The following is a 27,013-nucleotide window of genomic DNA, read 5'->3' on the forward strand; positions in this document are numbered from 1 at the left end:
CGCCTCTCACAACACGCATGGCTTACGGAGGAAGAATTCTGTTCTACTTCCCCATGGAGATAAGAGATAAACAAGAACAAGAACTAGAAAGAAAATAGAAGAAAACCCAGAGGGGTGTGTATATATATGCTTGTACATGTATGTGTAGTGTGACCTAAGTGTAAGAAGTAGCAACACGACATACCTGAAATCTTGCTTGTTTATGAGACAAAAAAGACACCAGAAATCCTGCCATCATGTAAAACAAATACAGGCTTTCGTTTTACACTCAGTTGGCAGGACGGTAGTACCTCCCTGGGCAGCTGCTGTTTACCAACCTACTACCTATATAAACATTTACTATATATATAGTTAACACTCCATCAAGTATTAAAAACCATTTGTCTCCATTCACTCCTATCAAACACGCTCAAGCATGCCTGCTGGAAGTCCAAACACAAAACCTCCTTTACCCCCTCCCTCCAACCCTTCCTAGACCCCTACCCCGCCTTCCTTCCACTACAGACTGATACACTCTTGAAGTCATTCTGTTTCGCTCCATTCTCTCTACATGTCCGAACCACCTCAACAACCCTTCAGCCCTCTGGACAACAGTGGTAATCCCGCACCTCCTCCTAACTTCCAAACTACGAATTCTCTGCAAATTCACACCACACATTGCCCTCTTACTTTGGAGCACCCAGTTAGTTTTTATTTCCAATACTATTTATCACAGTAGGTAGGAAGAAGTATTGGAAGGTGTAGTTCTGACAGGTGGAACATGGCATCATGTGCACAGATAACACATTTCAAATAACCCTCTAATAACCCTTGTTCAGAGTGTAGGTATTACACTTCCCACATCCAGGACTTGAGTCCGGGTAATTGGTTTCTCCTTGATCCCTTCAAAAACATTATCTTGCTCACATTCCAACAGTGCTTCAACTGTAAAATCCACCCTTTTTTCTTCCACTCTCTCCAGTCTGTCACATTCACATTTGCCCACTGGATATTGATCCCCCAATCACTGAAATGCTATTGGTGTTCGAGTTCCCTGACATGCACTTGGGAGATGGCTTGTATGTACAAAAACCAGAATACTAATTCTAAATTAGCTTTATAAAATAAAATGCAAAATAGCAGTAGCTATAGAATTTTATTGGCAGTAATTGTGTAATCAGCATTATATTAACTTCATGATTTTACCCAGTATTGAGACATATGTATGCAATAAACTTGATACCTTGACAATAGATTTGATGGTGTGACTTCCATGCTGTACCACTCGCATGGTATTGGAGAAGGTTTCAGTGGCCATTATGACGAGTATTTTGGACTGAACGTGGACACAGAGGCACTTGTTTACCTCATGCTAGCCAATCACATGCTTCATCAGCTTCACCCTGAAGTCATCACCATTGCTGAGGTATGTGAAAATTGTAGATCACTATATTTTATATCAGATCGGATTGATGTTAACAAGCAACACAAAAAAAAAAAAAACGTTTTGGCACTCTACTGTTTGCCCTAATTACATGCAGCTATATTTCGATAAACATTGAAATTAAATGAGTTAAAAGTACAATTTATACAACAGATTTTGCCCATACAGTGGAACCTCTACTTGTGAGTTAAATCCGTTGTGTGACCTTGCTTGCAACTGGATTTGCTTGTTTGCAGACTCGATTTTCCTCATTTAAATTAATTGAAATGCAATTAATCCGTTCCAGTGGAATTCTGTACTTCAATAATTTCCGTAATGTCAACTCGAGGCTTATTTATCTATCACACTTCATCTAATATGACATAATAAACAATATAACATAGAAACCTGATATGTACTCTAGAATGAATAAAATATGTCATTACATATGTGGCGGCGTCTGTGGCCGACGAGTTTGTCTGGAGACAAGGCAAAATACTCATTGAATATTTCGCTGTCATCAACTCTACGGCTTATTTATCTATCACAGTTCATCTATTATGACATGATAAACAATATAAATAACACAGAAACTTGATATATACTCTAGAATGAATAAAATGTGTCATTATGTAGCAGGTGGAGGAGGCCACAACCGCTCCCTCTTTGTTGTGGTAAACACTGCCATCTGATGACGGCCTTTTGAAGCCGGCTATTATTATAATTATTATTATGTAGTGTATTATTATTGTGTGTATTATTATACTTTTTTTTTTTTAACAAGTCAGCCGTCTCCCACAGAGGCAGGGTGACCCAAAAAGAAAGAAAATCGCCAAAAAGAAAATACTTTCATCATCATTCAACACTTTCACTTCACTCACACATAATCACTGTTTTTGCAGAGGTGCTCAGAATACAACAGCTTAGAAGCATATACGTATAAAGATACACAACATATCCCTCCAAACTGCCAATATCTTGAACCCCTCCTTTAAAGTGCAGGCATTGTACTTCCCGTTTCGAGGACTCATGTCCGGCTATATAAAAATAATCAGTTTCCCCGAATCCCTTCACTAAATATTACCCAGTTCACACTCCAACAGCTCGTCAGGTCCCTAATACCATTCGTCTCCATTCACTCCTATCTAACACGCTCACGCACGCTTGCTGGAAGTCCAAGCCCCTAGCCCACAAAACCTTTATCCACTCCCTCCAACCCTTTCGAGGACGACCCCTACCCCGCCTTCCTTCCCCTACAGATTTATATGCTCTCCATGTCATTCTACTTTGATGCATTCTCTCTAAATGACCAAACCACCTCAGCAACCCCTCTTCACCCCTCTGACTAATACTTTTATTAACTCCACACCTTCTCCTAATTTCCACACTCCGAATTTTCTGTATAATATTTACACCACACATTGCCCTTAGACAGGACATCTCCACTGCCTCCAACCGCCTCCTCGCTGCATCATTTACAACCTAAGCTTCACACCCATATAAGAGTGTTGGTACTACTATACTTTCATACATTCCCTTCTTTGCCTCCATAGATAACATTCTTTGTCTCCACATATACCTCAACGCACCACTCGCCTTTTTTCCCTCATCAATTCTATGATTAACCTCATCTTTCACAAATCCATCCGCTGATACGTCAACTCCCAAATATCTGAAAGCATTCACTTCTTCCTTACTCCTCCTCCCCAATTTGATATCCTGTTTTTCTTTATCTAAATCATTTGATACTCTCATCACGTTACTCTTTTCTATGTTCACTTTCAACTTTCTACCTTTATACACACTCCCAAATTCGTCCACTAACCTCTGCAATTTTTCTTTAGAATCACCCATAAGCACAGTATCATCAGCAAAAAGTAACTGTGTCACCTCCCATTTTGTATTTGATTCCCCATAATTTAATCCCACCCCTCTCCCGAACACCCTAGCATTTACTTCTTTTACAACCCCATCTATAAATATATTAAACAACCATGGTGACATTACACATCCCTGTCTAAGACTACTTTTACCAGGAAGTATTCTCCCTCTCTTCTACACACCCTAACCTGAGCCTCACTGTCATCATAAAAACTCTTTACAGCATTTAGTAACTTACCACCTATTCCTTATACTTGCAGCATCTGCTTATTTATTTTTACAATTTTATTTATGCAGAGTACAGTGGAGCCTCGGTTTTCATTTTTAATTCGTTCCAGAGAGTCTGACAAAAATCGAATTCGACGAAAACTGAAGCAATATATCCCATAAGAAATAATGCATATCCAATTAATCTGTTCCAGACACCCAAAAATATTGACAAAAAAAAAATACATTTTAAAGACAATAACTATATAGTTTTGCATACAGAAAACAATGAGAAATAAATATAAAGCACTAATGAAATGGATAAATGAACATTTAAATCACTTTTACCTTTATTGAAGACTTGTTGGCGTATGGAAGACGGCGAGGAGGGGAGAGGGAGGAGGGGTTATCTCTACCACCATCACTACCACCCTCTACCACCATCACTACCACCCTCTACCACCATCACTACCACCCTCTACCACCATCACTACCACCCTCTACCACCACCACCACCACCCTCTACCACCATCACTACCACTCTACCACCATCTCTACCACCATCACTACCACCCTCTACCACCATCACTACCACCCTCTACCACCATCACTACCACCCTCTACCACCATCACTACCAGAAACAAAACCAGACTGACTCAGAATGTGTGCGTGGGAAGCTTTGTGTGAGCACTGGCAGACGGACACATTCGGTACGGTGGATGAAAACCAAGGTGATGAACGAAAACTGGAACAATATTTTAGCAAAAATTCGATGAAAACTGGGGCAAACAAAAACCTAGGTTCCACTGTAGTTTTAAATATAATGTTAATTTTTTGGTTAAAAACATTGAATAACCATTGGGTTCCAAAGCTGTGTAAATTTTACATATGTATTAGGTAATCAATAAATTAAAGACTAAGGCTCACATATTAGAAAAACACAGGAAAAAAGTCTACTTTTCTTACCAGGATGTGTCTGGAATGCCAGCCTTGTGTCGGCCAGTTGAAGAAGGTGGTACTGGCTTTGATTATCGGTTGGGAATGGCAATCCCTGATCACTGGATCAAACTTCTTAAAGAAAAAGCCGATGATGACTGGGATATGGGAAGTATTTGCAACACGCTGGAGAATCGGCGCTACTTGGAAAAAACTATTGCATACGCAGAGTCACATGATCAGGTTAGTTCCTTTTCGCTGTGCAATTTAACCAGTCTGAAAGTAAAGTTCTCTACTGCTTAAGTGGAAATAACTTTTAATAGTATTTTAGCCTTTTTAAGAAAGTTTATTGCCAAATGTAGCATACTGTATGAATTTTGACATTGGGGAAAATGTGGCCATTGTTTTATACATTCTTAGGCAATGTACAAAAGCATATGATAGAATTATCAATAAGAGTTGATGGTAAGACAGAAAAAGGATGGTTGAGCAACAAAGATTTTAGGAATGGTAAGGGATGTTCTTACATTGAAGAATATTAGTGAGCAATACTAGATAAGGGTAGGGAACTGTTTGTTGCATTTGTGGATTTAGAAAAGGCATGGGATAGGGTGGATAGGAGAGCAGCATGGCAGATGTCAGTGTATGGAATAGATATATAGTAGTAGGTTACTAAAAGAATCTTTCCTCTGCAAGCCATGCGTGTTGTATGAGGCAACTAAAATGCCGGGAGCAATGGGCTAGTAACCCCTTCTCCTGTAGAAAATACTAAAAAAGAGAAGAAGAAAACCTTTATAAAACTGGGATGCTTGAATGTACCTGGATGTAGTGCAGATGATAAAGAGATGATTGCTAATGTTATGAATGAAAAAAAGTTGGATGTCCTGGCTTTAAGCAAAAGAAAGTCAGGAGTATCTGAGAGAATTAGAGCTAAGGAAAGGGTAGCAATAATGTTGAAGGATCAGTTATGGAAGGAGAAGAGGGAATATAAATGTATAAATTCAAGGATTATGTGGATTAAAATAAGGGTTGGATGCAAAAAGTGGGTCATAATAAGTGTGTAGGCACCTGGAGAAGAGAGGAGTGTAGAGGGGGAAGAGAGAGAAAGAGATTAAGTAAGTGTATAGGAACTTTTGAATCAAGTGAGAGAGTAATTGTAGTAGGGAACCTAAATGCTAAATTAGGAGAAAGATTTAAAGAGGGTGTAGGTAGTAGGTTGGTAGACAGCAACCACCCAGGGAGGTACTACCATCCTGCCAAGTGAGTGTAAAACGAAAGCCTGTAATTGTTTTACATGATGGTAGGATTGCTGGTGTCTTTTGTCTGTCTTGTAAACATACAAGATTTCAGGTACATCTTGCTACTTCTACTTACACTTTGGTCACACTACACATACATGTACAAGCATATATATACACACCCCTCTGGGTTTTCTTCTACTTTCTTTCTAGTTCTTGTTTATTTCCTCTTCTCTCCAAGGGGAAGTGGAACAGAATTCTTCCTCCGTAAGCCATGCGTGTTGTAAGAGGTGACTAAAATGCCGGGAGCAAGGGGCTAGTAACCCCTTCTCCTGTATAAATTACTAAATTTAAAAAGAGAAACTTTTGTTTTTCTTTTTGGGCCACCCTGCCTTGGTGGGATATGGCTGGTTTGTTGAAAGAAGATGATTTAGAGAGGGTGTGGTGGGTAAGTTTGGGGTGCCAGGTGTAAATGATAATGGGAGCCCTTTGATTGAACTTTGTATAAAAAGGGGTTAGATTATAGGTTAGATTATACATTTAAGAAAAAGAGGATAAATAAGTATACAAGATATGATGTAGGGCGTAATGACTTGGACTACGTATTGGTAGATAAAAAAAACTCTTGAGTAGACTTCAGGATGTTCATGTTTATAAACGGGCCACAGATATATTAGATCACTTTTTAGTTGTAGCTACAGTGAGAGTAAAAGGTAGATGGGATACAAGGAAAATAGAAGCAGCAAGTAGGAGAGAGGTAAAGGTTTATAAACTAGAGGAGGAGGCAGTTAAGGTAAGACATAAACAACTATTGGAGGATAGATGAGCTAGTGAGAGTATAGGCAGTTGGGTTGAAGATGTATGGGGTAGGTGTAAGAATGTAGTGTTAGTGGGTGCGGAAGGGAAGATGAGCGATTGGTGGAATGATGATGTAAAGAGGGTAGTAAGGGAGAAAGTTAGCATATGAGAGGTTTTTGCAAAGTAGAAGTGATGCAAGGAGGGAGGAGTATATGGAGAGATAAAGAGTGGTTAAGAGAGTGGTGAAGCAATGTAAAAAGAGAGCAAATATGAGAGTGGGTGAGATGTTTTCAAAAAATTTTGTTGAAAATAAGAAAAAGTTTTGGAGTGAGATTAATAAGATGAGGAAGCCTAGGGAATGAATGGATTTGATAGATAAAAATAAGAGGAGAGTTATTAAATGGAGAGTTAGAGTTTGAAGTATTGGGAAGATGGAGGGAATATTTTGAGGAATTGTTAAATGTTGATGAAGATATTGAAGCTGTGATTTCGTGTACAGGGCAAGGAGGAATAACATCTTGTAGGAGTGAGGAAGAGCCAGTTGTGAGGTGAGGGAGGGGGGAGTTTGTGAGGCAGTGGGTAGAATGAAAGGAGGTAAGACAGCTGGGATTGATGGGATAAAGCTAGAAATGTTAAAAGCAGGTGGGAATATAGTTTTGGAGTGGTTGGTGCTTTTATTTAATAAATGTATGGAAGAAGCTAAGGTACCTAGGGATTGGCAGAGAGCATGCATAGTTCCTCTGCATAAAGGCAAAGGGGACAAAAGTGAGTGTAAAAATTAGAGTATACCTAGTAAAGTGTATGGTAGTTATTACTGAAATAATTAAGAGTAAGACGGAGAGTAGGATAACAGATGAACAAGGAGGCTTTAGGAAAGGTAGGGGGTGTGTAGACCAAGTGTTTACAGTGAAACATGTAGGTGAACAGTACAGTGGAACCCCGGTTAACGATATTTTTTCATTCCAGAAGTATGTTCAGGTGCCAGTACTGACCGAATTTGTTCCCATAAGGAATATTGTGAAGTAGATTAGTCCATTTCAGACCCCCAAACATACACGTACAAACGCACTTACATAAATACACTTACATAATTGGTCGCATTGGGAGGTGATCGTTAAGCGGGGGTCCATTGTATTTGTATAAGGGTAAAGAGGTTTTTGTGGCATTTATGGATTTGGAAAAGGTGTATGAGAGGGTGGATAGGGGGCAGTGTGGCAGATGTTTCAGATGTATGGAATAGGAGGTTTTTTTTTTTTTATTATCACACCGGCCGATTCCCACCAAGGCAGGGTGGCCCGAAAAAGAAAAACTTTCACCATCATTCACTCCATCACTGTCTTGCCAGAAGGGTGCTTTACACTACAGTTTTTAAACTGCAACATTAACACCCCTCCTTCAGAGTGCAGGCACTGTACTTCCCATCTCCAGGACTCAAGTCCGGTAGGTTACTGAAAGCAGTGAAGAGTTTTTATGAGGATAGTGAGGCTCAGGTTCGAGTATGTAGGAGGGAGGGAGATTCTTTCCCAGTAAAAGTAGGCCTTAGACAGGGATGTGTGATGTCACCATGGTTGTTCAATATATTTATAGGTGGGGTTGTAAGAGAAGTGAATCCTCAGGTGTTGGCAAGAGGTGTGGGGCTAAAAGATAAAGAATCTAACACAAAGTGGGAGTTGTCACAGTTGCTTTTTGCTGATGACACTATGCTTTTGGGAGATTCTGACGAGAAGTTGCGGAGGTTGGTGGATGAGTTTTATAGGGTATGAAAAAGAAAAAAAATTGAAAGTGAATATAGGAAAGAGTAAAGTGATGAAGATAAAAAAAATTAGATGACAAAAGATTAGATATCAGACTGGAGGGAGAGAGTATAAAGGAGGTGAATGTATTCAGGTATTTAGGAATGGATGTGTCAGCAGATGGGTCTATGAAAGATGAGGTGAATCATAGAACTGATGAGGGAAAAAAGATGAGTGGTGCATTTAGGAGTCTGTGGAGACAAAGAACTTTGTCCATGGAAGCAAAGAGGTTAATGTATGAGAGTATAGTTATACCGATGCTCTTATATGAGTGTGAAACATGGGTGGTGAATGTTGCAACAAGAAGAAGGCTGGAGGCAGTGGAGATGTCGTGTCTGAGGGCTATGTGTGGTGTGAATATAATGTAGAGAATTTGCAATTTGGAAGTTAAGAGGAGGTGCAGAATTACCAAAACTATTATCCAGAGGGCTGAGGAGGGGTTGTTGAAGTGGTTTGGATGTGTAGAGAGGTTGGAACAAATTAGAATGACTTCGAGAGTGTATAAATCTGTAGTGGAGGGAAGGTGGGGTAGGGGTTGGCCTAGGAAAGGTTGGAGGGAGGGGGTAAAGGAGGTTTTATGTGCAAGGGGCTTGACCTTCCAGCAAGCATGAGTGAGTGTGTTAGATAGGAGCAAATGGAGACAAATGGTTTTAAGGACTTGACGTGCTGTTGAAGTGTGAGCAAGGTAACATTTATGAAGGGATTCATGGAAACCGGCAGGCCGGAATTGAGTCCTGGAGATGAGAAGTACAGTGCCTGCACTCTGAAGGAGGGGTGCTAATGTTGCAGTTTTTTAACTGTAATGTGAGTGTGCCTCTGGCAAGACAGTGATAGAGTGAATGATGATGAAAGTTTTTCTTTTTCAGGCCACCCTGCATTGGTGAGAGACGGCCGACGTGTTAAAAAAAAATTAGGCATGATGTATAGTTTTTTATGAGTTTCCAAAAATTACATTGCGGTGAAAATTCATTCAGCATAAACATTACCTTTGTGTTATTCAAATATATCATAAAAATGTCTTGTTTCAGGCTCTTGTAGGGGACAAAACAATAGCATTCTGGCTTATGGATAAAGAGATGTATACCAACATGTCCAAGATGTCTCCTCCATCTCTGATTATAGACCGAGGAATTGCCCTTCATAAAATGATCCGGCTCATCACTCATGGTCTTGGTGGCGAAGGCTATCTCAATTTTATGGGTAGATATTATTTCAAGTTTTTCTCAGCCTTTCAAGTGTTGTTCCCTTTTAAAAATCAGGTTAGAGGTTCTGGCTTAGTTGCTCTCTAATATGAAAAATAATACACAAGATTTATATTCCCTCCGAGTCATCCTGTTTTTCTCCATCCTCTAAATGTCCAGACCACTTCAACAACTCCTCAGCTCTCTGCATAATACTTTTAGTAACTCTGCACCACCACCACCTCCTAATTTCCAAATTACTAATTTTCTCCTTAATATTTACACTACACATTGCCCTTAGAGATGACATCTCCACTGCCTCCATGACTTTTATTTTCAAAAAAATTTCAGGCAATGAATTTGGCCACCCAGAATGGCTAGACTTCCCTAGAGTTGGAAATAATGAGAGTTATCATTATGCACGGAGACAATGGAATGTGGTGGATAACGATCTGCTCAAATACCAGTACCTGAATAATTTTGACGCTGCAATGAACAAACTTGAGGACAAGTACGGCTGGCTCCATGCTGATCCAGTAAGTGTTGTGGAATAATAGTTAACCCTTTCAGGGTCAGTCCCTTACTTGTGCGGCTTAACAGCCAGGGTTGGTTCTGTACTTATATGCTAAAATTCTAGCACCTTCATATTGAGCGGGAGAAAGCTGATAGGCCTACATGTGAGAGAATGGGTCTGTGTGGTGAGTGTGCGCAGTACGAAAAAAATTGGGGCACCCACATTGCATTGTGGGAGTGGTAATTCGGTGCGCCTTGGTCACCAAGCCAAGGTAAGGAATACTTCACTCTGGCGAATTGGGGCTCTTCCCAAGTGATAGTTCTAACACAGATTGATGTGTCAGTGAAGACGAATCTAATGGTTTTGAGGAGTTTGTGACAGAAAGTAATGACCAGGATACCAGAAATAGTGATGAACACCCACACCATTATCAACCTTCCACTAAAAAAGTCAAAATGACTTATTTGCATGTGGGTGGTGGGTTAGACAGCATAGTTGGTGGGGAAGACAGTGTGGGTAGTGGGGAAGTTAGTGTCTGTGGTTAGGAAGTAAGCTTGGGTTTGTGTAAACAACATGGTTGGTTGGTTGGCCGATTGACCTTGGCTGTCTTTATCTCTGTCTGTCTGTATATGTATATCTGTGTCTCTGTCTCTGTCTTACAGGTACACACAAATACAATTATCTTTCTTTCAACACACCGGCCGTATCTCACCGAGGTGGGGTGGCCCAAAAGGAAAAACGAAAGTTTCTCCTTTTCTTCTTCTTCTTTCAACACACCGGCCGTATCCCACCGAGGCAGGGTGGCCCAAAAGGAAAAACGAAAGTTTCTCCTTTTACATTTAGTAATATATACAGGAGAATGGGTTACTAGCCCCTTGCTCCCGGCATTTTAGTCACCTCTTACAACACGCATGGCTTACGGAGGAAGAATTCTGTTCCACTTCCCCATGGAGGTAAGAGGAAATAAACAAGAACAAGAACTAGAAAGAAAATAAAAGAAAACTCAAAGGGGTGTGTGTATATATATGCTTGTACATGTATGTGTAGTGTGACCTAAGTGTAAGTAGAAGTAGCAAGACGTACCTGAAATCTTGCATGTTTATGAGACAGAAAAAAGGACACCAGCAATCCTACCATCATGTAAAACGATTACAGGCTTTCGTTTTACACTCATTTGGCAGGACGGCAGTACCTCCCTGGGCGGTTGCTGTCTATCAACCTACTACCTAGTAAATACAATTATATATGGTGTAAATTTCCTAGGGTCTAGTGCTATACTGTGCTTGCAGATATAATGCATAGTAAGCATGACTGGCAAGTAATACATATTTTCACTATTTTCACTTGTTCAGGAATCAGACATGACAACCGTGTCGTGTGTAGTACCTGTTGGTTCACGAGTGGCTTTCTCTGAGACAGAGACAGAAAGACAGATAAGCAGAGACAGAGATAAACAGAGAGCTAGACAGACAGACAGACATGTTTGTGTGTAACAGTGAAAACAGATAAAGCCAAGGCAGTGCACACTCATCAAATGCCACCACTGCTGCACTGTCATGCTTCAAGTAAACTTATTATATACTCCTGCATATCCAAAACTTTACTGGGACCTATAAATACTATGTATACATTTATAAACAGTAGTATGTGACTAAGGTAGGCAAAAATGTCCACCTGTCAGTGCTTGTGTGGTTTTTGTGTAGCATACAATGAGTGAATATACGGTGGACCCTCAGTTATTGGCTGTAATCCGTTCCAGAAGGTTGGCCTAAACCCAAAAAGGCCGAAAACTGAAAAAATATTTCCCATAAGAATTAATGTAAATCCAATTAATCTGTTTCAGACATCCAAAAATATTAACAAAAAATACATTTTTTAAAGATTAACTATAGTTTTACATACAGAAAACAGTGAATACACTCATTACTTACCTTAAAATATTTGTAGTCTTAATGTAGGGAGAGAGGCGAGTAGTATTTATTTGTAGGAAGTCAGTGTAGGTAGTGGTAGATGTAGGTACAGTACACGTATGTAGCCCCCCTGGGCTATACACATACACATACTTACCTTAAAATATTTGTAGTCTTAATGTAGGGAGAGAGGCGAGTAGTATTTATTTGTAGGAAGTCAGTGTAGGTAGTGGTAGATGTAGGTACAGTACACGTATGTAGCATCCCTGGGCTACACTACACCGCCATATCATTACCATGTCCACTAAGTTTAATCATTTCTAACAACTACCTTGAGATGTCATCATAAACAAAGGGAGAAGTAATGAATAATTCAGCCGAGAACTGTAAACAAACGCATATGACAAGCGGTTACTGGGCGAGATGCCAGATTCACAGTTTTCTCTAACGCTGAATCAGAGAAAAGGTAATGTTTACTCTCCACTCAATAGCATATAAACATTGCATGTTTATATGTTATGTTAAGTGAGAAGAGGCTGTATTTACGATTGAATATTGCATCTTTACGTTTGTTTACATTTTTCTCAACTGTAAATGATACATGTACAATTTCTAATTGTTTGTGTGTGTAAGTTTTGATAAATTTTAACTTTTTATAATAGATTTGTGTATACTTTATGCTAGTAAATGATAAACTAGTTTTTTGTTTTCAATGAACTGGCCGTATCCCACCGAGGCAGGGTGACCTAAAAAGAAAAACAAAAGTTTCTCTTTTTAAATTTAGTAATGTACATAGGAGAAGGGGGTTACTAGCCCCTTGCTCCTGGCATTTCAGTCGCCTCCTACGAGAGGCATGGCTTATAGAGAAAGAATTCTGTTCCACTCACCCATAGAGGTGACTAGTATTTACATATATTCTATGCATTTGTAACACCTAACTTTTTCTTAATTTTTTCAGTCGCAAATCTTCAAAAAAATTTCCAGTATTATTTATTGAAAAAAATCCATGTATAAGAGGACCTGCGCAGTTTAAACCTGTATTGTTCAAAGGTCAACTGTACTGTACTGGCATTTTCAAAAACAAGAAGTTATGAAGTAACTGTAAAGGATGAGAGTGCTAGTATCATCAATTGAAAGAACAGTACCTTGAATGGTAGCTTTGAGAATAATTGATGTCATCACTTTATAAAGATTTGAAAGTATCAGGAATTAGTAACAGTTGTCTCTCCAAGTTCAGATGTGTTTACACCTGAGTATTTTGAAAGTTTTAATTTATTAGGAGTGATGAATTAGGAAATTAAATAAGTTCCAGTAGAATAAAAGTAATCAGTATTATTAAGACACTATAAGAGTATGTGATTGAATATGTTAAGCTACTACTTAATAAATTTAACATTTTGAGGGTGCAATGATTAGTTTTTATAGAGCCTTTAGTACAGTATCATAGATTTTACATAGAAAGCTGCATTAAATAACAGATACTGTTAAAATTGGTTTTATATATTTTTTAAGAATGTTTCTCAAGACGAATGGTATTTGGGACCTGACGATTTATTGGAGTGTGAGCAGGGTAATATTTAGTGAAGGGATTCAGGGAAACCGGTTATTTTTATATAGCCGGACTTGAGACCTGGAAATGGGAAGTACAGTGCCTGCACTCTAAAGGAGGGGTTCAGGATATTAGCAGTTTGGAGGGATATATCGTGTATCTTTATACATATATGCTTCTAAACTGTTGTATTCTGAGCACCTCTGCAAAAACAGTGATTATGTGTGAGTGAGGTGAAAGTGTTGAATAATGATGAAAGTATTTTCTTTTTGGGGATTTTCTTTCTTTTTGGGTCACCCTGCCTCGGTGCGAGACGGCTGACTTGTTAAAAAAAAAAAAAAAAAAAAAGTTTCTCAAGAGAGTAACCCGATAAATACTACAGCTTATACTTTTTTTTCATGTCAGGGATACACAAGCACAAAACATCAAGGGGATAAAGTGATTGTGTTTGAACGTGCAGGCTGTGTTTTTGTCTTCAATTTCCACCCCAATAAGAGCTATAGTGATTACAAGGTGAGTTATTTTACAGTTTGTATTCCATTCATTTTCTCTGTTTTCTTATGGTACATTATGATAGAAGATAGATACTGCCTTTCCTCATCTAGTGAAAAGTTAACTAATTATATCCTACAACAAATACATGATAATTACTTTTGTTTGCCTTGTTTTAGGACTTAAGGTTAGTGTGAGAGCAGAAGTGATGTAGCAGATAGGACCCCAATGGACATAAGTCACTTTGACTTTTTCGGGTTATCCTAGGTTCTCTACACATATGCTGCTATGTATGATAATCTATATAACTGTATTTGTGTATACCAGAACAAACTTACTGATATAACTAATATAAGAACCAGGCAAAAAAATAAAAGTCAGGCTTCAAAACTTTGAAGCTAGGGCTTTACTTTAGATGGCATATTCTCTAGGTAAGAATTGTTTCATATTTCATTTAGATAAGTATAGATATGATATTGGCAGTTTGGAGAGATATATTGTGTATTTTTATACATATATACTTCTCAACTGTTGTATTCTGGGCACGTCTGCAAAAACAGTGATTGTGTGAGTGAGATGAAAGTGTTGAATGATGATGAAAGTATTTTCTTTTTGGGGATTTTTTTTCTTTTTGGGTCACCCTGCCTCTGTGGGAGACGGCCAACTTGTTGGAAAAAAAAAAAAAACTATAGATGTAAATAGGGGTTTGGGATATTGGCAGTTTGGAGGGACATCTAAACTGTCATAGCTGAGCACCTCTGCAAATACAGTGGACCCCCGGTTAACGAACTTTTTTAATTCCAGTAGTATGTTCAGGTGCCAGTACTGACCGAATTTTTTCCCATAAGGAATATTGTGAAGTAGATTAGTCCATTTCAGACCCCCAAACATACACGTACAAACGCACTTACATAAATACACTTACATAATTGGTCGCATTTGGAGGTGATCGTTAAGCGGGGGTCCACTGTACACTGATTATGTATGAGTGATGGTGAAAGTGTTGAATGATGATGAAAGTTCTTTCTTTTTGGGATTTGCTTTCTTTTTTGGGTTTTTCTTTCTTTTTGGGTCACCCTACCTCTGTGGGAAATGGCCGTTGTGTTAAAAAAAAATGTAAATAACTGGAATTTCTTGTTCATAAGCCTCTACAGATTTATTTTTGTCATTATTTTTATTTTAACAGATTGGTGTAGGTGCTAGTGGTAAATACAAGATAGTTTTAGATTCTGATTCTGAAGAGTTTGGTGGCCACAAGCTTATTGATCATAGCACTGATTTCTTCACTAAAGAGGAACCTTTCAACAATCGACCACGTTGCCTTATGGTAAGTAATCAAGAAATCCAACTTCCTCCAAATTGCAACATTCAAAACCCATGCTTTACACCAATACAGTAAACCTATTGTCCAGAATTTGGGTGTACTATACCTAGCCATCAGCCCTGCCTATTGGTGGGTCATTTTGGGTGTCTAGTGATCATTTACCAGCTGTGTGGATGAGTGAATGTATGACTGCTGAAACCATAAACTTGTTTGAATAAGATCATTTCTATTTAAATATTTAAAAAAAAAATTTGCTTTATTTGCAATTTTTATTACTATTACCCAGTAAGTGATTGTGTGCCATTTATCATACCTCATGTTCTAAACACCTTCATAAAGTGAAGCTTTTATGTCAATAATTTATAGGTTGCAAGTGAATTTGATTCATACAATGGAGCAACACTGTAGGCAGTAAGAGGAATATGCAGTTACTTGGATAAGAAGCAGAAAGGTAACCAAGGTAAATGAAGCCAAGGTAAATGAAACCAAGGTAAATGAAGCCAAGGTAAATGAAACCAAGGTAAATGAAACCAAGGTAAATGAAACCAAGGTAAATGAAACCAAGGTACAGTAGGGCCCCACCTATATGGCGAGTTAGGTTCCAGGCTGTCGCCGGAAAGCAGACATCGCCGGAAGGCAGAATGCCATTTTTTTTCATTTACAAATGCATATAAATGTAGGTAGTAGGTTGGTAGACAGCAACCACCCAGGGAGGTACTACTGTTCTGCCAAGTGAGTGTAAAACGAAAGCCTGTAATTGTATTACATGATGGTAGGATTGCTTGTGTCTTTTGTCAGTCTCATAAATATGCAAGATTACAGGTACGTCTTGCTGCTTCTACTTACACTTAGGTCACACTAAACATACATGTACACGTTTATTTATACACACTCATCTGAGTTTTCTTTGATTTTATCTTAGTTCTTGTTCTAATTACTTTTCCTTTTATATCCATGGGGAAATGGAATAAGAATCTTTCCTCCATAAGCCATGCGTGTTGTAAAAGTCAACTAAAATGCCGGGAACAATGGGCTAGTAACCCCTTTTCCTGTAATAATTACTAAAAAGAATAATAAGAAAATTGTCAAAGTGGGAAGTTTGAATGTGTGTGGATGTTGTGCGAATGATAAGAAAGAGATGGTTGTGGATGTTATGAATGAGAAGAAGCTGGATGTCCTGGCTTTAAGTGAAACAAAGCTGAAGGGGGTGGGTGAGTTTCAGTGGAGAGGAATAAATGGGATTAGGTCAGGGGTTTCTAATAGTTAGAGCTGAAGGAGTAGCAATAATGTTGAAGGATAAGCTATGGCAGGAAAAGAGGGACTATAAATGTATTAATTCAAGGATTATGTGGAGTAAAATAAAGGTTGGATGTGGGAAGTGGGTTATAGTAAGCGTATATGCACCTGGGGAAGAGAGAAGTGTAGAGGAGAGAGAGAGATTTTGGGAAATGTTGAGTGAATGCGTGGGGAGTTTTGAACCAAGTGAGAGAGTACTTGTGGTTGGGGATTTTAATGCTAAAGTGGGTAAAATTGTTGTGGAGGGAGTAGTAGGTAAATTTGGGGTGCCAGGGGTAAATGAAAATGGGGAGCCTTTAATTGAGCTATGTGTAGAAAGAGGTTTGGTAATAAGTAATACATATTTTATGAAAAAGAGGATAAATAAATATACAAGGTATGATGTAGCACATAATGAAAGTAGTTTGTTAGATTATGTATTGGTGGATAAAAGGTTGATGGGTAGGCTCCAGGATGTGCACGTTTATAGAGGGGCAGCTGATATATCGGATCATTATCTAGTTGTAGCTACAGTTAGAGTAAGAGGTAGATGGGATAAGAGGAAAATGGCAACAAGAAGTAAGAGGGAGGTGAAAGTGTATAAACTAAGGGAGGAGGAATTTTGGGTGAAATATAAGCAACTATTGGCAGAAAGGTGGGCTGGTGCAGGTATGAGTAGTGGGGGGTTGAAGAGGGTTGGAATAGTTTTAAAAATGCAGTATTAGAATGTAGGGCATTAGTTTGTGGTTATAGGAGGGTGGGCGCAGGAGGAAAGAGGAGTGATTGGTGGAATGATGAAGTAAAGGGTGTGATAAAAGAAAAAGGTAGCTTATGAGAGGTTTTTACAAAGCAGAAGTGTTATAAGAAGAGCAGAGTATATGGAGAGTAAAAGAAAGGTGATGAGAGTGGTGAGGGAGTGCAAAAGGAGAGTGGATTGATAGTGGGAGAGGTACTGTCAAGAAATTTTAATGAAAATAAGAAAAAATTTTGGAGTGAGTTAAACAAGTTAAGAAAGCCTAGCGAACAAATGATTTGTCAGTTAAAAACAGAGTAGAGGAGTTAGTAGATGGAGAGATGGAGGTTTTGGGTAGATGGCGAGAATATTTTGAGGAACTTTTAATGTCGATGAAGAAAGGGAGGCGGTAATTTCATGCACTGGCCAGGGAGGTATACCATCTTTTAGGAGTGAAGAAGAGCAGGATGTGAGTGTGGGGGAGGTGCGTGAGGCATTACGTAGAATGAAAGGGGGTCAAGCAGCTGGAACTGATGGGATCATGACAGAAATGTTAAAAGCAGGGGGGGACATAGTGTTGGAGTGGTTGGTATTTTTGTTTAATAAATATATGAAAGAGAGGAAGGTACCTTGGGATTGGCAGAGAGCATGTATAGTCCCTTTATATAAAGGGAAGGGGGACAAAAGAGATTGTAAAAATTATAGAGGAATAAGTTCACTGAGTATACCAGGAAAAGTGTACGGTAGGGTTATTATTGAAAGAATTAGAGGTAAGACAGAATGTAGAATTGCAGATGAGCAAGGAGGTTTTAGAGTGGGTAGGGGATGTGTAGATCAAGTGTTTATATTGAGGCATGTATGTGAACAGTATTAATGGATTTAGAAAAGGCATATGATAGAGTGGATAGGGAAGCAATGTGGCAGATGTTGCAAGTATATGGAATAGGTGGTAAGTTACTAAATGCTGTAAAAAGTTTTTATGAGGATAGTGAGGCTCAGGTTAGTGTGTGTAGAAGAGAGGGAGAATACTTCCCGGTAAAAGTAGGTCTTAGACAGGGATGTGTAATGTCACCATGGTTGTTTAATATATTTATAGATGGAGCTGTACAAGAAGTGAATGCTAGGGTGTTCGGGAGAGGGGTGGGATTAAATTATGGGGAATTAAATACAAAATGGAAAGTGACAGTTACTTTTTGCTGATGATACTGTGCTTATGGGAGATTCTAAAGAAAAATTGCAAAGGTTAGTGGACGAATTTGGGAGTGTATGTAAAGGTAGAAAGTTGAAAGTGAACATAGAAAAGAGTAAGGTGATGCGAGTATCAAATGATTTAGATAAAGAAAAATTGGACATCAAATTGGGGAGGAGCAGTATGGAAGAAGTGAATATTTTCAGATATTTAGGAGTTGACATGTCAGCGGATGAATCTATGAAGGATGAGGTTAATCATAGAATTGATGAAGGAAAAAAGGTGAGTGGTGCATTGAGGTATATGTGGAGGCAAAAAATGTTATCTATGGAGGCAAAGAAGGGAATGTATGAAAGTATAGTAGTACCAACACTCTTATACGGGTGTGAAGCTTGGGTTGTAAATGCTGCAGCGAGGAGGCTGTGGAGATGTCCTGTCTAAGGGCAATGTGTGGTGTAAATATTATGCAGAAAATTCGGAGTGTGGAAATTAGGAGAAGGTGTGGAGTTAAAAGTATTAGTCAGAGGGCTGAAGAGGGTTTGTTGAGGTGGTTTGGTCATTTAGAGAGAATGGATCAAAGTAGAATGACATGGAGAGCATATAAATCTGTAAGGGAAGGAAGGCAGGGTAGGGGTCGTCCTTGAAAAAGTTGGAGGGAGGGGGTAAAGGTGGTTTTGTTGGCGAGGGACTTGGACTTCCAGCAAGCGTGCGTGAGCATGTTAGATAAGAGTGAATGGAGATGAATGGTATTTGGGACTTGACAAGCTGTTGGATTGTGAGCAGGGTAATATTTAGTGAAGGGATTCAGGGAAAGCGGTTATTTTTAAATAGCCGAACTTGAGTCCTGGAAATGGGAAGTACAATGCCTGCACTTTGAAGGAGAGGTTTGGGATATTGGCAGTTTGGAGGGATATGTTGTGTATCTTTATACGTATATGCTTCTAAACTGTTATATTCTTAGCACCTCTGCAAAAACAGTGATTATGTTTGAGTGAGGTGAAAGTGTTGAATGATGATGAAAGTATTTTCTTTTTGGAAATTCTTTCTTTTTTGGGTCACCCTGCCTCGGTGGGAGACAGCCGACTTGTTGAAAAAAAAAATTATACAGTGGACCCCCGGTTAACGATATTTTTTCACTCCATAAGTATGTTCAGGTGCCAGTACTGACCGAATTTATTCCCATAAGGAATAATGTGAAGTAGATTAGTCCATTTCAGACCCCCAAACATACAGGTACAAACGCACTTATATAAATACACTTACATAATTGGTCGCATTCGGAGGTAATCGTTATGCGGGGGTCCACTGTATTTATATTAGTATATATTTTTTGACACTGAGAGCAGGTTTGTGATGAGGGCATTCGACAGTGAATGGGTTAAATCCTTATTAATTCATATTTGTTATTTTATGTTTAATGTGTGTAGGGGGGCTCGTATTTGTTTATAAATTGGTAGGCTAAGAAATATAGCATTTTAAATATTGCATCCATGAAACCTTATTGTTCAGTTTTTCTTCCAACAGAGCTACCATTGCTTGTTTCATTTATTTTTGTAATATCTTGAGATTGCTACTCCAAATTGACTTCAAACCTCCAGTGCTTATGTATCTTAGTAAAACAAAGGTCAATTCATTTATTAAATTATTCATTTTTCTTACCTTCTCAAGGGTTAGTTTATTTCTCATATCTAGTTTTGTACTAGAGAGGTTGATAGACAGGAACTGCCCAGGAAGGTACGACCGTCCTGCCAAATGAGCGTAAAACGAAAGCCTGTAATTGTTTTACATGATGGTAGGATTGCTGGTGTCTTTTTTCTGTCTCTTAAACATGCAAGATTTCAAGTACATCTGCTACTTCTACTAACACTCAGGTCACACTGCACATGTATGTACAAGCATATATATACACACCTCTCTGGGTTTTCTTCGATTTTTTTACTAGTTCTTGTTCACGTTTATTTCCTCTTGTCTCCATAGTGAAGTGGAACAGAATTCTTCCTCCATAAGCCGTGTGTGCTATAAGAGGTGACTAAAATGCCAGGAGCAAGGGGCTAGTAACTCTTTCTCCTGTATACATTATTGAAGCTAAAAAGAGAAACGTTTGTTTTTCTTTTTGGGCCACCCTGCTTCAGTGGTATATGGCCAATTTGGTTGAAAGATGATGATGATCTAGTTTTGTAAGACTTGTTTAAAATCAACTTAGATTACATTAGGGAAACATCACAGTTTGACCCACTGGCCAGTTTGAGATATAATTAATAATATTAAGGTATGGTTATCATTTTCATTTTTTTTCTTTTACAGTTTAATCAGTGCTGTCATGGAATCTTGAAATTTTATACACTGGTCACATGCATTTGGCATGTAATTCTACTGAAGTATTAGGAAGTTGTGGCTAAAGAGATTTTAATTTAAAAAATGTGTATTATAAAGATAAAAGTGTATTGTAAAGATAAAAGTGTATTAAGAAAGAAAGTAGAAGAAAACCCAGAGGGGTGTCTATATATATGCTTGTACATGTACGTGTAGTGTGACCTAAGTGTAAGTAGAAGTAGCAAGACGTACCTGAAATCTTGCATGTATGAGACAGAAAAAAAGACACCAGCAATCCTACCATCATGTAAAACAATTACAGGCTTCCGTTTTAGTCACTTGGCAGGACGGTAGTACCTCCCTGGGCAGTTGCTGTCTACCAACCTACTACCTAGAAGAAATAAAGATATTATATTATTATTACCTTTATCTAGATAGTGTTCACTTATATGCTTCAATGTAAACACTTCATCTACACATCCCCTACCCATTCTAAAGCTTCCTTATTCATCTGCAATCCTGCTTTCTATCTTTACCTCTAATTCTTTCAATAATAACCCTACCATACACTTTACCTGGTACTTGGTAAACTACTACTTTCTACAAACCGGCCATATCCCACCGAAGCAGGGTGGCCCGAAAAGAGAAACAAGTTTCTCTTTTTAACTTTAGTAATGCATACAGGAGAAGGGGTTACTAGCCCTTTGCTCCTGGCATTTTAGTCACCTCTTACGACATGCATGTCTTATGGAGGGAGAATTCTGTTCCACTTCCCTATGGAGATAAGAGGAAATAAACAAGAACAAGTAAGAAAATAGAAGAAAATGCAGAGGGGTGTGTATATATATATGCTTGTACATGCATGTGTAATGTGACCTAAGTGTAAGTAGAAGTAGCAAGATGTACCTGAAATATTGCATGTTTTAGACAGAAAAGAGACATCAGCAATCCTACCATCATGTAAAAAAAATTATAGGTTTCCGTTTTACACTTTTGGCAGGAAGGTAGTACCTCCCTGGGCGGTTGCTGTCTACCAACCTACTACCTAACACTCAATAAAATATTCCCCTATAATTTTTACAATCTTTTGTCCCCCTTTCCCTTGTATAAAGGAATTATACACTCTGCCAGACCATAGGTACCTTCCCCTCTTTCAAACATTTATTGAACAAAAGTACTACCAACCACTTCAACACTATATACCATCTGATTTTAACATTTCTTTCATTCTTCCATCATTTCCAACTTCTTTACCCGCTTTCATTCTACCTAATGCCTCATGCACCTCCCCAACACTCACATCTGGTTTTTCTTCACTCCTAACATATGTTATACCTCCCTATCCAGTGTATGAAATTACTGCCTCCCTCTCTTCAACAACATTTAAGAGTTCCTCAAAATATTCCCGCCATCTTCCCAATATAAATATATCATAAATAGGATGTCATACTAATTATTGAGGAGAAATATAAGTTTTCTTTTATTTCAGGTGTACATTCCAAGTCGTGTTGCGATCATCTTGGCAAAAGTGGATTGAAAAAATTCCTGTCTACAAGGATTGTTTTATAGTAATTTATATATACTATATAATGACATGTTGATACTGGAAGCTCCCCAGTATTCCAGAAAAAGAAATTACTCGGTAAGTTAGCAAATGTATTGGTGCTTTCATTACAAAGAAATAAAAATACTGTACTAGATTTGCAAGATTTAACAATTTTTGTGTAAAATCAGCTTTTAGAAATAATGTGATTCATGTTAGTGTGATACGTACTATATTTAATGGGGGAGAAAGACTTAGGATATGCATACACTTAACCTAGCTTCACTATGCCATGGGAATAGGAAAGATTTTCAGTGTTCTGTTGAAGTGACACCAGCAAAATAGCCAGTTAAAGTGGCATAATAGAATACAGTGGACCCTCCCTTTTCATCTTTAATTCGTTCCAGAGAGTCCAACGAAATGTGAAATCGACTAAAACTGAAACCTTTTTCCCCATAAGAAGTAAAGTAAATCCATTTCAGACATCCAAAAGTTTCAACAAAAAATACATTTTATAGAGAAGAACTGTATTCCACAACTTATTTATCTGTCATAATTCATCAAATATGACAAAATAAACAATATTAATAACATAGAAACACGATATATACTCTAGAATGAATGAAATGTGTCATTACGTATGTGAGGAGTAAGTGATGGTGGTGGTGATGTTGTTGGGTTTATAAGGACCATTGAGAGAAGCCATACTTATTAGTGGTAGGCAGCAGCAGAAGCCACCAACACTATTCACACAAACAATGTACGTAATTTATAAATAAGAAATAGTATTTACACTTACTGTACCTTGGAGATGCTAGCATTGGTTTAGGGTGGTGGAAGATAGGCAGGGTAGTGTATGTTTGTTAGTGCCCTATATACCTCAAACAACAATGGAGGAGTCAGTTTTGTGTCGTCCTTTTTCTATTGCGTAATTGCTTAACTTACTTGCTACACTGTTAATGCTACACTTTATCACTGGCTGGCGCTATAGCCTTTCGACTCCTGCTGCTGCTTTAGTATCGTACACATTGTAGAAGCATTGAATCACTGAAGAAGGCACATTCTCCCTTCTCTTCCTCCTCCACTTTGGTACTTTGCTACGAGTTTTTTCTTGAATTCTATCATGTTTCTCACCTTCTGTATCAACGAGCTGACACTAGCAGCTTTCTTTGGGCCCATGGTGACTTATTTAGCAGTCACATAATTAACAAGTGCAAAAAACAATGAATTATTATGAAATGTTTCCTGTGGCCTCACAGAATAATGTTCACCCACATAGAAACAAAGCGATACTGCCTCAGAATGTGTGTGGGAGGCTGTGTGCGGTCAGCACTCAGACAGGTGTCATACCACCGACGAGAACAGAGGAAAGCAACGGAAATGGAGCCATTATTTTTACCGTACCACCGACTAGAACAGAGGATAGCAACAACAATGGTGCCAGTAATTTTACGGAAAAAATCGGCGATAACGGAAGTGAGTGAAAATAGAGCCCAACGAAAAGGGAGGGTCCACTGTAGCTTCTATCCATCTACGGTGTGATAGGTCTCAAGGGAGGCTACTTGATCCCAGTGAAAGGCTGTTGGTCAACTGTATTTGACCCAACTTCCTCTTCTTTGTAGTGAAACTGATTGCCTTTCATTCCAGTAGGCAATTTGACCCATACATGTTTAGTGGTCCCCCATGAATGCAATACTGTAATATTAAGTCAATAATTTAATATTATAATGGAAACATCTTGCTAAAATTGCTATTGAGTATATTTTTTTTACTAGTACAGTGTCAAACTAAAATTTAAAATATTTCACATGTACATTAATGTACAATATTCAATCAAATGTTTTCTAGTCAATTTGTTTCTAGGAATTACATGCATGCTAGTACTGTTTATGTAGGTGCTCTAAACTAGTTGTACTGATTATAATTTCATGTTTAACTACTTTGACGAGGGATCATAGGAGCTAACTGAAACGCTAGGTTAGATTTTATTGTTTTACTAATTAAAAAAATTATTTTTTACTGCAATTTTTTTTTGGCCATTGTAAGTAGTGTATATAAATACTCATATTAAGTGAAAAGTAAATTATAGAACAAGCTTTATGAACAGGATTGCACTTGTTCAAATTCTGATAAATATTTCATACCTTTAAGATAAATGCTTCATGGCTTGCTTAAATGCGAGAAGATTATGGATGTCAACATGACTTTAGCAAGACAGTGATTGAATGAATGACTGTGAAAGTGCTGCTGCTTTTTTTTTCGGGGGGAGGGGGGGGTGTCACCCTACCACATTGGATGATGGCCATAATGCTAAAAATTTAATGTGGTGCTACAAAAACTATCTTTTGGGTGTCTGTACCTGTTTTTCCTACTCTTAAAATTTTGAAACGTATATTTTATTCTTTGCACAAAGTTACAAACTTGACAACCTCTTGTACAGTATGTATATCAGTATCAATAAAATGTCAAGCAAAACATCTTAATCATTGTTGAAGTATAAAGGGGTAGAGAGAGTTTTGGGACATCTTTAACCCTTTGAGGGTTTTCGTCGTACTAGTACATCTTATGCGTAGGGGTTTTTGACGTACTAGTACTCATAAATTCTAGCGACCTCAAATCTAGTGGGAGAAAGCTGGTAGGCCTTCATATGAAAGAATGGGTCTATGTGGTCAGTGTGCACAGTCTAAAAAAAATCCTGCAGCACACGGTGCATAATGAGAAAAAAAAAACTTTTTCCATTTTTTTTTAATAAATCAGCGACTTTGCAGTGTATTTTCGTATAGTATTTATTGTTGTATTCTAGTTTTCTTGGTCTCATTTTATAGAATGGAAGACATGTTACTGAAATTGAGATGATTTTGACTGGTTTTACAATGAAAGGTGCCTTGAAATTGAGCTCAAAGTAGCAGAAATGTTCGATTTTTACCAAACTTCAAAAGTAAACAAATCGTGCCAAGCGTGCAATACACGTCAACTGGTGAGTCTAATATTCTTTCACAAGTGCACCAATAATATTTATACCATTTTTTACACTAATGCAGTAGTCTCCATAACAGTAAATCTTATATTTTTTGTGAGAATAAAAATTCAAAGTGGAAAGCAAAAGAATATAAGAGGGGCCTTGAGACGTGACTAATGACTAGAGGAAATGTCATTTTAGTGCCAGGAATGTCTTTCTTGTTTATTCTGGACCCTATTCCGAAATTGGCATCTTTTGAAATTTGTGTGAAATTGGCAAAATTGCTAAATTCTGACCACTGTACTGGATAGTTGAATTTATAAATGGGTGGTTTCTTGCACCCATTCGATAGAAAAAATGGAGTTCTAGCGAAATATTCATGTTTTTTGTCGACTAGTACAGTGAAATTGGCCGAAAAGGGGGCTCAAAGTGGGCAAAATCGCCGATCCGTAAACATCGCCGAGACTGCTAACTTTGCGAGAGCATAATTCCGTAAGTTTTCTATCAAATTTCAAACTTTTGGTGTTGTTATGATCGGGAAAAGATTCTCTATCTTTTCATAAGAGAAAATAATTTTTTTTTTTTTTAAATTTGGCCGACCCTGAGAACGAGTTTCGGAGAGGGCCTGTCGACCCTCAAAGGGTTAAAGGGCTGTGGAATAAAAATGATTAAATATGTAAGTTGGAGTTTATATTACGATATTGGCAAAGTAGCCACTCTACAGTGACAATGTTAGCACAGTATGTTGAAGGTAATGCAGTGTACTGTATATATACTGGTAGTCTTAGGGACCACTGTCACATAAGCAATATGTTCATTGTTTAAATTGCTAATGTTTTATTTTTTAATAATGAAGTACGATTCCTCGACTCTAACTTCTTTGTTATTTTTGTTAATAGCAAACCATAATTACTGTAGTTATCATAACCTATGTGGTGTAAATTGAGTCAGAACACAGTGTTTTAAATGTCATATTATGTAACAAGAATATATGTGGATAGAAGCTCTTTAATATTACTCTTATGGCTTTCTCCATTGTAATTATGGTATATTGAACTGGCATGACTTTTGTATATGTTGGTAATCTGTTTCCATAGGAAAATTGAAATGAAACCACTTCATTTTTTTAGGATATGTTTAATCCATGTTACAATATGGCCATTGTTATTCCCCAAACCAAATGGTTAATGTTTTCCAACATTTTGTAAAAAAGTTGATTGACATCAGAATGTTCTTGAAGAGATATACAAATGTTCCCGTGTAAATAAAAAGTTAAATTGTGTAAAATGAAATACTGTAATTATGTAAATGGGTAATAGAGTTATTTTGGTATATAATAAAATTTCATAAATTATGTAAATGTCTATAAAGAAACAAACCAAATATATATCTACCAGTAAGCCTTAGTGTTTCTTTATCTTAAGTGTGGTATATCGGATCAGTGTGTACTATGTTTTGATGTGACACCATTTTTCTGTAGGGAAAAATGAAAGATAAACCCTTGCTTTTCTATAGAATCTTGTCCTTGAAAAATTAAATCTTGAATCATCATTGGTCCTTTTTTATTACTCATTTGAGCTCTAAACTCGTTAGGGTCATACAGTGCATCAAGGAAAGGGAGGCAATCAGGTTCAGTTTTGACTGATAATAAGAAGAAAAGTAGGATAAGTCCCATTCCTCGGATGAAGAGCTCCTTATTAGCATCAAGACGCCTTCATTGAGGAACATCCCATAATCCACATTATTATTATTATTATTATTATTATTATTATAAT

General features: G+C 37.9%; 1 protein-coding gene across 2 annotated transcripts in view; it reads left to right on the plus strand.

Annotated features, from left to right (window-relative positions):
* AGBE (1,4-alpha-glucan-branching enzyme) overlaps positions 1–26,640 on the plus strand; it is a 67,392-nt gene extending 40,752 nt beyond the window's left edge. For both annotated transcript variants that reach the window (XM_070104243.1, XM_070104249.1), the window contains 7 exons: positions 1,234–1,405; positions 4,461–4,670; positions 9,285–9,456; positions 9,789–9,973; positions 13,816–13,923; positions 15,089–15,229; positions 22,226–26,640. In XM_070104243.1, the coding sequence (XP_069960344.1) occupies positions 1,234–1,405; positions 4,461–4,670; positions 9,285–9,456; positions 9,789–9,973; positions 13,816–13,923; positions 15,089–15,229; positions 22,226–22,273 (1,036 nt within the window). In that variant the 3' untranslated portion in view covers positions 22,274–26,640. The remainder of the gene's footprint in view (positions 1–1,233; positions 1,406–4,460; positions 4,671–9,284; positions 9,457–9,788; positions 9,974–13,815; positions 13,924–15,088; positions 15,230–22,225) is intronic.
* Positions 26,641–27,013: the final 373 nt, after the last annotated feature.

The sequence above is a fragment of the Cherax quadricarinatus genome, chromosome 5 (assembly GCF_038502225.1).
Source record: "Cherax quadricarinatus isolate ZL_2023a chromosome 5, ASM3850222v1, whole genome shotgun sequence".
Taxonomy (NCBI): domain Eukaryota; kingdom Metazoa; phylum Arthropoda; class Malacostraca; order Decapoda; family Parastacidae; genus Cherax; species Cherax quadricarinatus.